Raw genomic sequence first — 13,900 nt, forward strand, 5'->3', positions numbered from 1 at the left:
CTCAGGTGTAGTGGGGCTGGCCAGAACTGACTGTCTGCCCCTCCCCCACCCCTTGTGTCGCTGCCTCTCCAGGCTCCTCCCGTCTGGTCTTAATAATTACGCAGGCGAGTACAGATCATTGTGGGAGCTTACCAGCCAGAACCCTAGAATTCGACCCCCGCAACATGTTCCTTGGCCCTTTTGATCGCCGCAAGCGCCGACATAGATGCGTCGCGTGTACAAAGAGCCACTTGAAGGTAGGTACTACTACAGCCTTGTATTATTTTTGAATAGTCTTGAAAGATGGAATTCTGACGTGCGTATCCCGATTTAATTAGTGCTCGGGTAATTTTCCTTGTACTGCCTGCGTCAAGCGTGGTTATCCTTGCCAGTATGGTGTCGTGGTACAAGAGAGGGCCATCTTGGTCGACCGAGGGAAGCATTCAACGATAGGCACGTACAGGGGGGTTGGGCAATCACTTGTTCCGGACACTCTCGTCGCCAAACCCCTGGGTGCCGACCAAACAACGTTCTATCTCTCCTGCTTCGACGCCTTCCTCCAGAAAAACAAGTTTACTGGTCTGGTATCACCTCGGGAAGATATTGCCGAGCTGGTGAAACGCGGCGACCCTGAAAGTCACCTTCGGGATGCAGTGCTGTGTCTGGGTGCAATGCAAGCCTTGACGCTGCCTGCGGCGTCGAGATCGAAAGAGATCCGTCAATTTGCGCTGCAATCTTACGCCAAGTCTATTTCCAGACTTCGAGATGCGCTTGCCAACACGGTCGACGACGCGGAGTCGAGAGTAGGAATCCTCTGGTCTACTCTGCTGCTTGGTCTGTTTGAAGTGAGTGGTCCCACCTTACTTTGAAAGAACTCTCAAGCTGACCGGGGCAGCTTATGAATGATTCAACTGGCAACGGGTGGCTGCAACACCTTATCCACGGCACATCGAAGGCTCTGAGAGCTAGCGGCCCCTCGGCGTGCATCTCTGGCCCCTGCATGCGATTTTTTACGGAATCCAAGATATTCGAGGTTTGCAGGGCAGTCGTCTTCAATCAGCCAACTTTTCTTGCCGACGAGAAATGGATGGCTCTGTCCGCATCTCTCCGAGCGTACTCGCTGTGCAGTTCACAGAAAGTGCTGGATGCTCTGCTCGACATTGTGGTCATGTGCGCTTCATTGCGTGTCAAGTATGTCATATCATGCCATTTTCCACGGTGGAATATTTCTAACCCATCGTAGGGCGGCGAACTTGATCGAATTCTTTCAGCGCTCGGGTCCGGTTGACATTATTATTGAACAAGCCCAAGCCATTTCTCAACGCGGCTACGAGCTCCGAGGTCAACTTCACGCCTGGGCATCGAGCCATCACACCTCAAACGTCTTCAGATGTCCGGCAACCTCGCAAGTCTCATCAGCCACTTGGAATACGGAGCATAAGCATGAGACTCAGCTCCTGGCAGAGACGTGCTTCTCTGCCACCAGCATCTACCTCTCAGGGGTGTTTGACTACGAGATATACTACTGGCAGAGCTTGCAGTTACCTGTTGCTACGCTGAGCGAAGACCAGATTCAACAACACGTCGCCTTCATTCTCGATTCGAGCCAACGACTCGCCGGCACGAGTATCTCTTCGCTGCTGCTCTTGTTTCCACTTCGGGTTGCTAGCGCAAGGGCCCGGAAGACATCGCAAAAAAAGCAAATTATGGAGCTTTTGGGAATAGTGGGTTCAACTTTTCCAGTCGCTCTCGCGTTCATAGCTGAGATCGAAAACTTGTGGCGCTACAATAGTGCTAGGGAATTGGGATCAACGACAGGAAGTAGTGAGTCGGTAGGAATAAAAAAGTGAAGCCTTTTTTTTGTCTTTTTTTTTTTTTGATCCCTGACGCGGCATTGCTAAAGGGTCAATGATTATTACTGCCTCGGTGGGTTGGGTCGGCGACTAAACGTGGCTCTTGTTGTGTGTCATGTCGATTTAAACAACCTGCAACGCCCTGAAGCCACAGGAGCTACTTGTTTACGTTCCTCCATTCTACCACCATCACTGCGGCCTCACCACAATCCCGTTGTCCCACACGTATTTGAGCAGCGGCTCAAATCTGCGACATTTATGTAGGCCCTCAAAGTCCTCCCGCGAGTCCTTGGGCGGCCAATCCGACCCGTCCCCGCCGGCGTATATCAGGTACGGCGTCACGTCTGCGGTGCACATGAGGGCCTGGCGCAGCGTGTCGACGCAATGGTCCGCGTGCGCCCGCGCCTCGCGCCGCAACGTCGCAGGCAGCGGCGGCCGCTCGTCCTCTTCGGCCTCCCCGTGGGCGCCCGCCGGGGCGTACGCGTCCCTCCAGACGTGCTGGCGCAGCACGTTGAGGCAGTGCAGGTGGTGGAAGACCTCGGTCACGCCGACGTAGCCGCCCGGCGACGAGGGGTGCGGGACCCCGGCGCGCGCGGTCACGAAGCGTGAGCCGTGCCGGCTGGGGTCTTCGGTGCGGTTGAGCAGGGGGAGTTTCTCGAAGGGGATCACGATGGCCGGGACTGTTGTTTGTGGTCATGTCATGTCAACACTGCTTTTGCTGCCTTTCCTCTGCTTTGGTGGATAGAGGGTGAGAATCGCATAAACCCACCGTTGGAAATGGCGTCCCACTTCCTCTCCATCTCCCTGGTCGGGCGGCCGACGTAGCCCGAGACTGCTCCGGCAGCTGGATCTGTCCAGTTGCGCTCTTCATACTCGACCACTTCCAAAAGCGGAGCTTAATATGCCGCAACCCGAGTCAGCATCATCCAGACAAGAACATTGTTGAAATTTTGTTGGTCGAAACAGGAAAATGAACACTGGGAGTTTTTACAATATACGCCCAGCTGCGCGGCACATTGACGGTCGGTCGACAGCGCAGTTCCGGGCCGGTGAAACTGATGCTGTCGTGGTAGTATCGCGGCCGTGATGACGGAGCCGGCCAAGAACATGGCGGTGCAGAGCATCACCTGCCAAGCGAAACCCAGCATAACTCGGCCACAGCCCCAGTGATGGCTAGGCTGCTCTAGCGGCGGATTGGCGGAAGAATGCGATCCCACGCTGTCCATATCTTGGATGGCAGCATATTCTTGGTTGAAGCTCGTCTGTCTCTTCCAGAACATGACGCCGTCGTAAGCCAACCAGCCAGCCAGAATGATATGACCTGAATATCCGAGGTTGCTCAGCGTGCTTCGAAATGGCATGGCAGGTGAATGTGCACACAAGTCTGTGGAAAAAAGAGCAAAGAAGAGCAAGCTCAAGAATGCTGGACAAGGTCGCAAGGTAAAGAGGGGGAGCTGAGTGCGATGATCTCAGCGACCCGGAGCCCCTTGACCCAGAATTGCACCTCACAATAGAGGATTTGCAGCACCATAGACCTCGCGTCCGGTATTTCCCCGTCAAGCGTTAAAACAGGTTGTAACGTTACAAGCCAACGTCCACCATGACTGCTGCTGTCATACGCAGCGTTTCCATTCATCACAAAAAGCCGGTTATAATACCCACTCTTCTGATGAAAAACCCAATCAAATGTTGGAAACCGATATGAGGTCGCAGATGTGATGGAGCGTCGTCTGCGGGTCGAAATCTTGGTCAGTGCTGGTGAACATCGCGAGCTGGAAGTTTTTGAGGGGGGGAAGGAACCGAACCAAGCGCGGAAGAGAAGGGTTGCATGCAGGACAAGCCAGAAACAGCCTAGCATCATGTTTATACCCAGCTGAAAAGTCGGACGTGGGTAAGATTCAATAAGCAGAAGGAGCGGGACTGGATAAACTGCGGAGCGGGCGGCGCGGGCCTAGACCCCTGCAAAATTTAGTGAACAGCAACACTGGTGTTAGCTTTTGTGGAATTTATGTCACGGCAGGCGCAAGGAAGCTAGTAAAACACGCATGAAATTGTATCCGAAGTTGATATTGACTAATCCATTGCTCGAGGATCTCGCCCAGTGAACGGTTGAATTTTGTCAAGGTATCAGAAGTTCAATTTCCTGTGACAAACATAAGACGAGAATCCCACTCTAATCACTCGGCAAACTAAAATTAGGTAGTCTTTGGACCTCTTTGTGGCTTCCTTTTAGGTCTGTTCGATTTAGGCTACAAAGTGTCAACTCGAGCAAACAACAAACTAGTCTAAACAAATCACCACTAAAGCCCCGCCTTTGTCTTTCCAGTCAATCCATATGGTGACTATTCCCAGACTCCTTATCATCGCACCGTCCAGTTCTCGTCCATCCACGACTCTATCTTATCCCAGTTGCGGCACTTGTGGTGCGTGTCAAAGTCTGCTCTACGGCCATCGTGACCTTGTCCATCGAGACGGACCAGCAAAGGCGTCACATCGCCCCAGCACATGAGCGCAATGCGCAGGGACTCGAGGCAGTGGTCGATGTGCATCCGGTTCCTGAAAGCGTCCTCGGGCGCCTCGTACAGTCCCGAGGGAACCCCGGGGTACTTGCCAGCCTGCCACCAGGTGAACATGCGGATCATGTTCTGTTTTTTGTTTTTTTTTTATGTTTTTTTGTGATTTCTGTCTGTCAGCCGCTTTGGCATATGGAAAGGGTCAAAAATGGAATGGACCAAGGGGGTTACCGACCAGGCAATGTAGCTGATGAAAGACTTCGAGGAGCGCAACGTAACCCGTTCCGACGTCAGCAGGGACGTGGGCTAGGTGGTCCTTCTCGGAGCGGTTGAGGCCTGCGATTTTATCCTCGGGTATCTCCACCGCATGCTCTGGCGAAAGGAGGAGTGAGTTTCTTTGCCATCTAGACGAGTCATCGAAAAGCCGAGGAGCTAAGGAAAACGGATACCCAAAGAAGGTCAAAGCATACTGTACGTCAGATTGAACCAAGCCTCCTCGACCTCGGGCGTCGGTGGCCCGCGGTACTTGCTTGTCGAGTTGAAAGCATCATCAAAGTCAAAGGTGACATATTCAACCGCTTCCAGTGCGGGTGCTGGAAGGAATGTCAGCCTAGCGTGTTTGAAAGCCTCCAAATCTCCAAGAGACTTACACCACATTGAAAGCTGCCTGGCACACTGATTATCGGTCGGCTTGCGAGTGAGCGAGATGCCGATCAGAGCCATCACGAGCACGCACAGCGTCATCAAGAGAAGGATCACCGGGTTAGATACGTGGCGGCGCCATGAGGAGGGTGACTGATATCCTTCATCACTGCCGGCCGCCGACAGGGTATTGTCGTCGGCGAAGGAGCTGCGGTCTGCTTTGTCCTCCTGGATTGAGGACATGAGCGGCCGGTAGGATGCTTTTTTGGAATCCATTGGGGAGTGGCTGCTGTAAAGAAAGCTGTCAACGCCGAAGAGAAAGGCACTTTTGGAGACAGGAATGTAGAGATGGATACAGTGGCGGCCCTTGCTGAAGAAGACGGATCGAGTAAAGAGGTAGGAGAAAACGAATTACTATAAACGGACAGGCCCCGGATAAGATGCGCGGATAGAATGTGACCAGCCTGCAATATTCCCTCCCGCTATCTTTGTTCGTGTGCGGGGCGGGTTCGGACTATGCCTCTGCTATGCATGTAAGCATGTAAGATATATGCAAGTGGAACCACTGCAGCGCCAATTTGGCTGTCTTTTTGTTCAGCTGTAAACATGGCAGCGGATTCCCCATTTCCTTCCAATTTAGGAAGTTAAAAAGTTCAGGACATATAGCATCCACTCAGACCAATGCAAAAGCTTTTTTTCAGCTTGAAGCGGTCAAGATGACGCGAGTTTGAGGTATGAAGACAGTCTTTTTTTCCCGGTAAAATCCCGCCATTTAGGTGTGAGACGTTGCACTGCGGTGTAACTCTGAAGCTCTGAAAATGCAACCTCGCACATTCTTTTTGGCAGGTCCAATTACAATAACCAGCTGAAATGTCACGTCCGACATTTTAAAGCCCGGACCAATCAACTTCCATGCCGCAATTCTATGGATATCTTATCCACTATGCCAAGTCGACATGTTCCAATTGCCAAGTTCTTTAATCCAAAGTTGCACAGGAATAGGTACGGATATTCGCCGTAGCATGAAAAGAGATTGATGTCAGCTGCTGGAATTAAGCAAGGGTGGTCATCGGCAAGTTGTCGGGAGAAGTTAGCAAAAAAAAAAAAAAAAAGAAAAAAAAAAAAAGAAACATGCATGTGTAGTGCCAGGAAGAAAGCGCAGATTCAGACAATGGGCAATGTTGCATGTGGTTTGGGCACCAACATGGATGGCTTCGTGGGGTCACGCCGCGTATAGTCTCCCCCAGACTCGGAAGGCCGGCTGCGCGGAAAGTTGAGCACTACTATCAAGAACTGAGATTTTGGAAAGATTGGACGCCCTCGACGGGCTCTCGCTCGTATGATCTGGGTATAAAGTGGCACCATGGGACCTCGTTTATCTATCCTCGAGCCTTGGACTCCTCACCTTCAACCCAGCGAACAACCCAGCCTTTTTTTCCACATCAAAACCCCTAAAAAAAACCGTATTCTTCTCTACATTCATCCAGTCGTTGCAAAATGAAGTCGGCAATCATCCTCGCATCTTTCCTGGTCAACCTCGCCCTCGCCTCGCCCGTGCCCGCCGACAAGCGCGGCACCGTTCAGGGCGTTGGAATTCCCATGTCCGACACTGTGAGATACATCTTCGAGGTTCAGAAGCCTGCCACGGGCCAGCCTGATGCCTACAAGGCCGAGGAAGATGCCGCCGACCCCGCCGCTGTGCTCGGGGACAAGATGACCAAACGGCACACCGTCGAGGGTGTCGGCATTCCCATGTCTGACACTGTGAGATACATCTTCGAGGTTCAGAAGCCGGCCGCGGGCCAGCCTGATGCCTACAAGGCCGAGGAAGACGCCGCCGACCCTGCCGTCGTGCTCGGGGACAAGATGACCAAGGCCTAAGCGATTTTGGGCAAGATGACCTCGTTGATAGATCAATTGGTTGTTACATGTAGCTGGGTACGGGAATGGCAACAGTCGGAGGACGAGGGAGACTATTACGATCGATTCTATTTTTATAAGGTAGCCCCTCTCAAAAAGAACATGACTACTTCTTGCGTCTACAACCGCCACTTTTTCTGTTGGGCAAGCATGTAAGATCGTGGTTTGATTTCCTGATCTGATTATTAAAGCACCATCAAGATACGATCTTCTCCCTCGCAATAAAATTCTCAGCCCACAATTCGAACAAAACTTGACTGGGATATAGGATGAGAGCTCAACATGCTACACAAAAGCAGGCATAGCTTAGTGTTGTACGAGGCAAAATTTGACGGCAAACCCAGACAGTTTGGACTTTGGCATATCTACCGTCTTTTACTCGCTTGTCGGATTCCAAGCAAAGCTCAGCTCGCAAAGCCAGGGGCACAAAAAAAAAAACCTTGTTGTCGGCCAAGGTGAGAAAAGACTAACCCAGCCCTGCCGAGCACGCTTCATGCGCCGCCCCTCAAGGCTGATAGAGAAGAAGCAGTATGTGGCATTTCAAAATTGAGATGACCTGACCACAGATCGTCGCCACAGCTCGCCACAATGTACAAAGTTGCAGCTGGGCTGCGGCCTGTCTTTGAGGCGTGCGACCGAACCTTTCGAATGTGTACGATCTTCTCTGCACCCCTAGTAGTAGTAGTAGTAGTATTAGTTAACGCCGGGCTCGGCCCGGCTTGTTAGCCGGCCGTTAGCAACCTCCCGAGGGGTATCTCGGCGCGCGTTCTATCTTCTTTATTTACACAGGGGGAAAACAAGGAGGGCAGAGGCGGATCGTGCCTGACCGGGTTCGGGCCCGGTCCTGCTTAGGGGGTTAGTTCACTGACGCGACCCCGTGCCTAAGGTGCACGGAGGGTTCGTCTGACGGCTTGTGCCGTGAAGTGTGGGTGAAAAGGCAGTAAGTCTATTCCTCGTCAGAGTTCGAGTCGTTTACGATCGGTGTCCCTAGGCGTAAAGTGCGTTCGTGGCGCGCGGGGCGCTGGCGGGCCGCTCTGGGGCGGGCGCTGAAGTAGTTGGTGGCTATCGAAAACGCCTCAAAGCTTTTCGGTTGCCCGAAGCTTGTCTGGAAGAATTTCCAGCGTTGGGCGCGATTTGGCGGCCCGGCCGGCCGGTCGTTATTAGGCCACGGCCAGTTTCTCCACACCGCCCGCGAATAGCGGCAGTGCACCGGGTGCTCAGGGGAGGTCCGCTTCCAGCACCAGGCACACGAGGTGTTTGCATCCTGGTGGTTGAAACGGTCATGGTAGGCCTTGAAATCGCCGTGGCCGGTCCTCATCCTTGCATTTCCTACAGTAAACTATAGTCACAGGGTTGGACCAGACCCTCTAACGGACAGGCCAGCTAGAGCCCTCCTAGTCGCTGGATACCCAGCCTGCCACGTAAATACAAGGTTTGCACCTTAAGCCTACCGCATCCACAAAAAGGCCTCTTGGTAGACCGACGCGCGCATCCGTCCTCTCCGGCTAAAATAGCGTCTCTTCCGCCTAACATGCCGACGACATCATCTGCCCCGGTGTACGTCCCTAGTGCGAGTAGAAAGCTTCGAAAAGCCGGCGACACCCCGTACATGTCCATCCACAGCTTAGTCCCCCGTTGGTTCCTGGGCTAGCCCAGCGCCACAATGTGGACATGAATGCAATCGAGTTCTTCCCGTCCTCCAGACCCGGCGCAGATTCCCAGTGCGAGTGAGAAGCATGGGGCGCCTCAGTCACACTATTCCACCACGGCCCACCGTCCACGGGGTGTACCAAGGGTGCGAACCAAGGCCGTGCCCACGTTTCTTGCTTCCCGTTACCCAAAGCCGTCTCCAGCAATGGGCCGACCACGTCTTGCTGTCGGGACCCTTTGGAGACTGCCGCGCCGGCACAGTGCTTCCGGTCCACGTACAACTAACCAACCCCCGTAACGGCACTACCTCCTCGCTGCAGGCAATCCCAGAAGGTGTGAGGGGGTGAGAGGGTGCCCTGTCGATTCGAAGAACCGTCGGGTGGTTCTCAGCCTAATTTCCCTTTCTTTTAAACCGTATTGTCTAGCCTTCCGGGGAAGGACGCCTGCCTTTCCGGCTGGCAAAGTTTTTTTTGTGCCACGCTGGCTCGCATCGCGAGATTGGGCCTTGTCTTGTGCGCCTCTATGCGGGTGGCGCGCCGAACCGCCGATCGGACTCTTCCTTCACCGCGATCAGTGGAAAACTCGTCAAAGGGGAGATCTGTCGATTATACATGGGTGTTGCGAGGAAAGGCGTTCCGTGTAGTGACGGTGCTTAGGGCGACAGGTTGAAGAGTTTTTCGTGTGTGCGCGCCTGTTAGGGCTACAGGCGGAAGTCCCGCGCAAACGTTAACAGCATGGTCCGTGCGCCCATACTGAAAATTTTGTGTACGGGAGAGAGTTGCTCTGCACCCCTAAGCGATCCATTATTTTGATTACTTTGTACTTTGCCCATCAACCGCATGGCCTGATGTCTGCGCAGCCTAAGACCAGATTGATGCGCCAAAAAAACAAAGATGATGTTGCCTGGGGGAAAAAACGAGGATGCGACGGATGCGTGGGTAGCCAGCATCTTGGGCAAACATTAGAGAGCCATCGGGGAGTTGAGACTCAAATACAAGCCAGGCAAGGCGGTCGAGTTGCGTGTCGCCATTCGCAAAGGTGCTTGTTTGAATGGTGCGAAGAACCTATTCCGCTGTGGAGCTGAAGAATTCTTCAAAACAAAAAGACGTCGTGCAGGCCAGTATTGGAAAGACAACAGCGTTTTCTGATAAATCCACTCATTAACCAGTTGTTCCAAACACGAGGGCAGGACTTTGCGCGGCACGTTAAATGTTCCGGGTGTGTATTGAACGTCCACATGGCTACGTTCTTATCTTTGCCTGAACTTTGTCGCTAATTCATGGAAGTATGGGTATAAAGTTTCAGAATCAGCCATCCTAAGCACTAAATCCGCATCAACATCCGCCCCGCAACCTAAGGGCTCATCAATCATCCGAAGGGACGGGTGAACAAAAACTGCTGAAACAACTCTGAAGAATGAAGAATAAAACTGCAGGACGTTGAGCACAAGAAGCGTAGAGACAAAAGCCCAAGTGGTTACTAGGTTCAACTTCTCGTAAATTATAAATTGTGGGTGTGGTTATATCACATCAATTAATTGCTTAATCCCAACTATAGAGGTACCCTTCACAATACGGTTTCTCTTACAATACAGAATATTCAATAACCGTGAAATTTAACCACTAAAATTTCCGACATTATAATCCGATATATACGTGATACAGATAGATCAAACGCCGGGTTTTTTATTATTGCAAAACGCAGTGTTTTTATACGTCGATTTTATATATGTTGTGATTGCAAGAAGTTTCGTATTAATTTAGGCGTGCGCCTTTTGTACGGATTTGAATAAATAACACATGTGGTTTCACGAATGGTAGTCGTTTTGTATCGCAACAGTAAACGCACTGCAATAGGGCCCGCATGATTGTAATTTAATAAACCCTTGTTGTAAAATAGCCACACCCTAAACTAATCCAAGCATCCTCCACCATTCATGGGTCAGACCCACCTTTGTTAGCGATTCACACCCAAACACACCAATAAGCTTAACAGCTGAAGAATTTTCGCCCTCCGGGCGCTGGTCGTCATGGCCTCACCAGAGGTCTCAAACCGCCGCGCGCGCCCGCAGAGCACGCCGCAGGCTTTGCCGCAGGGCCAGGCCGAGTCGGGACACGTATCTCTCGACACGCGCACCGCTAACGCGCCTCAGCCGGCTGGCCGCGGAAGGTACTCCAGCCTCCCGGCCCTGGCCATCAAAACACTGCAGCAGGAGTTGGAAAACGTGGAAACAGTCGGCAGCTGGCTCGAAGAGGTCTTTGCAGCCAAGCTCGAAAGTTTACAGGCCCCGGAGGACGCCGCGCTTAGGAGAATTGTTCTTGAACTTGACGACGTGATCAGCGGCTGGTTCCTCAGTCGCACCCTCCCTGAAAAAGAGCGTTCACGCTCCCCGTCGCGTTCGCCGACCAGTTCCAGCGAAAGGCGCAGCATTTTAATTACGAGGACGGGCACGGCGTCGTCGGCCTCTAAAGGCAGAGGCACGCCCACTAACAAATCGGTCACATGGGCCGAGCGAGCCGCCACGCCACCAGCGGCGGCCCCAACGCGAATTTTAACCCCGGCCACGCGCTCGTACCCGATACGTACGACGCCCGGCAATGCACCTGACAGCTCCGCAACTCCCTCCCAATCGGGCCGGGACCGCTCCCAAGCCCCGAAACGTTTGACAGAACAGCCGTCCAACCGCATCCTGATCCGCGTAAATGACAAATTGCGGATGGTGACGAGGGAGCCATACGCGGTAACGACCAAACTGGCCGAATTGGTCTCGGTGCCACACAGTGAAATCCCAAACGCCAAGCGTACCCCCACGGGCTGGGGTGTTACGGTGGCCTCTGAGGAAACACGGCAAAAACTCCTCAACCCCAGCGCGGTCAAGGCCATTATGGACGCATTGGACGCGCGGGAAGTCACTGTCCCGACAACCTGGCACACATACGCCGTCTCTGGAGTGCCCCGAACGCTCAATTGCCTGGACGGAAGAAAGGACGTACATGAGGTAATCCAGGAGGAGATTACCGTGGCAGCAGGCCAGCAGCCAGTCAACTGGCATATTTCCAAACATGGTTACGACCCACATACGGCTGAGGGCACGTGGATAGTGTCCTTCCTTCAACCCGTAAAGCCCTTTCAGCTTTTTGGAGTGTCGAGACGTGCGCGGAAGGTTGAAAAATCACGCAAAATTACACACCACCACGACGGTTGCCAGGGATATTGCGAAATACGTCGCTGCGTACGGCAAGCGCGTTGCGGCATATGTGGTGAAGCAAAACATGCGACAGAGGAAGAGCCGTGCAAGGCAGCCCCCAAATGCGTTAATTGCCACGGCCATTTCCCATCCGGACATGAGAATTGCCCTGCCCGACCTTTGGTGGTAAATGGGAAGCTTGAACGACCTTCACAGCGTAAACTTAAGGGGATTCGCAGAATCGGACGTGCCAACCGTGCCGCGATTATCAACGACCGGGCCGAAACGGCCCGCCGAGAGCCAGCACCTGCAATCCCGGTCCTAAGCACCTCATCGCAGCATTCGCAAACCTCGAGCTCCCGATCGAGCATTTCAAACAAAAGAGCGCGGCCATGCGAGGCGGCAGGGGCGGACATCCGTAACTTCCTGCAGGTTGAACAGGAACGCGTGCACGACGAAATCGTTTGGGCAGCCGAAATGGAGGAGGACGCAGCGGCTGCCGAACCTTGCCCCGCTGATGGGATAGACTTGGAAGCAACCCGTCGATTAATATGACGAAATACTCGCTCGGCAATATGCAGCGGGAATGCCTCGACGTAGTTTGGGCCAACGTAGGTAAAAGGATGGGTGTGCATCTGAGCCTATTGGAGTTGTGCCACCAGAGAAAGGTGGACCTGGTTAACGTTCAAGAGCCATGGTGCGGGCTAAATACGACTACACAAACGCACCCGGGCTATGATGTTTTTGCGCCAGTGGACGAATGGCACGCCAACACTTACGAAGCCATGACTGGGCTCCGGCCCCGGGTGCTCACCTACGTCAAGAAGGGGGCAGCCCTAAGGGCCGCACAACGACGGCTACCGCAGGGCCAAAATACACGGGACGTACTCTGGCTCGAAATTAACGGAATACTATTTGTTAACGTATATAGGGCTCCGGGCACTGAAGCCGCGCTGGAAATGGTATGCAATACCGTGCCAAATGGACCCACGGTGCTAGGCGGCGATTTTAACGTAGCGGCTGCTGCATACCAGCCGGGCCGCGCAAACGCACGCGGAGGGGACCAACTGACGGCATGGGCGCAAGCCCAGGGGATGAGTTTTACAGGAAATATCGGCGTGCCCACCCACCGCGACGGGGGTTTACTGGATATGGTCTTTTCCAACCTCCCCAGCACAATAACTGTGGTTGACAGCAGTCTTTACACAGGCTCCGACCACGAATCTCTTTATACCACGCTGCGGACGCGCGGCGCCCCCCGCCCGGAGGCGATCAACGTTTCGGTTAGGGACGACCGGTTACCAAAGTTCGCGGAGCTACTTGCTTTTGGCATGCAAGACATGCCGGACCCGGGATCCGCGGCCGATGGCTACGCATTGGACGCGTGGGTAGCTGAATTTACAACTTTATGGGAGCAAGTGACGTGGGTCGTGGGTACGCCGGCGGGAAAAAGGGACAGCTCGGCTCCCTGGTGGACCGAAAACTGCCAGCGGCTCTGGTCCGAATTCCAGCGGGTTAAACGGAGCGCTGTAAATAGGGCAGACGCCTCTGCCGAGGAAAAAGCCTATACGAAAGGGGTGCGGGCCGCGAAGCGGGAGTACTGGAGGCACCGGATCGACCAACTGCGCGACGATAAGGATTTGTGGAACATGGTGGGCTGGCTGGGAGCCGGACCACGCCTCCGGTCCCCGCCGCTGGTTATTAACGGCGAGCAAGTGAGCGAGCCTTTAGCAAAAGCGGAAGCACTGCAACGGGAGGTGCTTGGCCGATTTTCGGCGGAGGATGACCTGCAGGGAGACCCCTTGGAGGCCTGGTCGCCGGACGAGGCTAAAATCCCTTGGGACACCCAGGTTAGTGCGGAAGAGGCGGAGCGCTCCTGCATTGGGGTTACGAGCACGTCCCCGGGCATCGACGGAATAACCGTCCGGCTACTAAAAGCCGGATGGGCTTCGTTGGCCGAGCCGGTGCGCAGGCTCTACCAACGTTGCCTGGAACTCGGACATTTCCCAGCGCCTTGGAAGAAGGCCGAAGTCGCGATGCTACCGAAAACGGGGAAGAAAGACCGGAGCAGCGTTCGATCCTGGCGGCCTATAGCCCTCCTTTCCTGCATCGGAAAAGGCCTCGAGAGGCTCGTTGCACGCCGGATAGCTTGGGCC

The 13,900-nt window shown here is 53.8% G+C and overlaps 4 protein-coding genes across 4 annotated transcripts; 2 read left to right on the forward strand and 2 right to left on the reverse strand.

The window, feature by feature from the left end:
• Positions 1-92: 92 nt before the first annotated feature.
• Positions 93-1,864, forward strand: MGG_10246 (uncharacterized protein). Its single transcript, XM_016990503.1, has 4 exons — positions 93-236; positions 318-824; positions 875-1,170; positions 1,223-1,864. The coding sequence occupies exons 1-4, from the start codon at positions 165-167 to the stop codon at positions 1,827-1,829; spliced, it is 1,482 nt and encodes a 493-aa protein (XP_016846040.1). The 5' UTR covers positions 93-164; the 3' UTR covers positions 1,830-1,864.
• A 157-nt stretch (positions 1,865-2,021) lies between these two features.
• Positions 2,022-3,251, reverse strand: MGG_14184 (uncharacterized protein; the record flags this gene model as incomplete). Its single annotated transcript, XM_016990543.1, has 3 exons — positions 2,824-3,251; positions 2,602-2,727; positions 2,022-2,512 (listed from the first exon to the last, which is right to left on the reverse strand). Exons 1-3 carry the CDS (start codon positions 3,191-3,193, stop codon positions 2,022-2,024), a joined length of 987 nt encoding a protein of 328 aa, XP_016846041.1. The 5' UTR covers positions 3,194-3,251.
• Positions 3,252-4,043: 792 nt separating this feature from the next.
• On the reverse strand, positions 4,044-5,340 carry MGG_10245 (uncharacterized protein). Its single transcript, XM_016990502.1, has 4 exons — positions 4,996-5,340; positions 4,816-4,938; positions 4,581-4,717; positions 4,044-4,477 (listed from the first exon to the last, which is right to left on the reverse strand). Exons 1-4 carry the CDS (start codon positions 5,261-5,263, stop codon positions 4,193-4,195), a joined length of 813 nt encoding a protein of 270 aa, XP_016846042.1. The 5' UTR covers positions 5,264-5,340; the 3' UTR covers positions 4,044-4,192.
• A 1,060-nt stretch (positions 5,341-6,400) lies between these two features.
• MGG_10244 (uncharacterized protein) lies at positions 6,401-7,047 on the forward strand. Its single transcript, XM_016990501.1, has one exon. The coding sequence runs from the start codon at positions 6,485-6,487 to the stop codon at positions 6,866-6,868; it is 384 nt and encodes a 127-aa protein (XP_016846043.1). The 5' UTR covers positions 6,401-6,484; the 3' UTR covers positions 6,869-7,047.
• The last annotated feature ends 6,853 nt before the right edge of the window (positions 7,048-13,900 follow it).

Source organism: Pyricularia oryzae, assembly GCF_000002495.2.
Source record: "Pyricularia oryzae 70-15 unplaced genomic scaffold supercont8.8_4, whole genome shotgun sequence".
Lineage (NCBI taxonomy): Eukaryota > Fungi > Ascomycota > Sordariomycetes > Magnaporthales > Pyriculariaceae > Pyricularia > Pyricularia oryzae.

Excerpts from the sequence above, each read along its gene's own strand:
- MGG_10246 (XM_016990503.1), top strand. The coding sequence starts at position 165 with ATGTTCCTTGGCCCTTTTGATCGCCGCAAGCGCCGACATAGATGCGTC. Across the intron at positions 825-874 it reads TGCTGCTTGGTCTGTTTGAA|CTTATGAATGATTCAACTGG; the intron begins GTGAGTGGTCCC and ends TGACCGGGGCAG. Across the intron at positions 1,171-1,222 it reads TGCGCTTCATTGCGTGTCAA|GGCGGCGAACTTGATCGAAT; the intron begins GTATGTCATATC and ends AACCCATCGTAG.
- MGG_10245 (XM_016990502.1), bottom strand. The coding sequence starts at position 5,263 with ATGGATTCCAAAAAAGCATCCTACCGGCCGCTCATGTCCTCAATCCAG. Across the intron at positions 4,939-4,995 it reads CAGGCAGCTTTCAATGTGGT|CACCCGCACTGGAAGCGGTT; the intron begins GTAAGTCTCTTG and ends CATTCCTTCCAG. Across the intron at positions 4,478-4,580 it reads TTCATCAGCTACATTGCCTG|AACATGATCCGCATGTTCAC; the intron begins GTCGGTAACCCC and ends AACAAAAAACAG.
- MGG_10244 (XM_016990501.1), top strand. The coding sequence starts at position 6,485 with ATGAAGTCGGCAATCATCCTCGCATCTTTCCTGGTCAACCTCGCCCTC.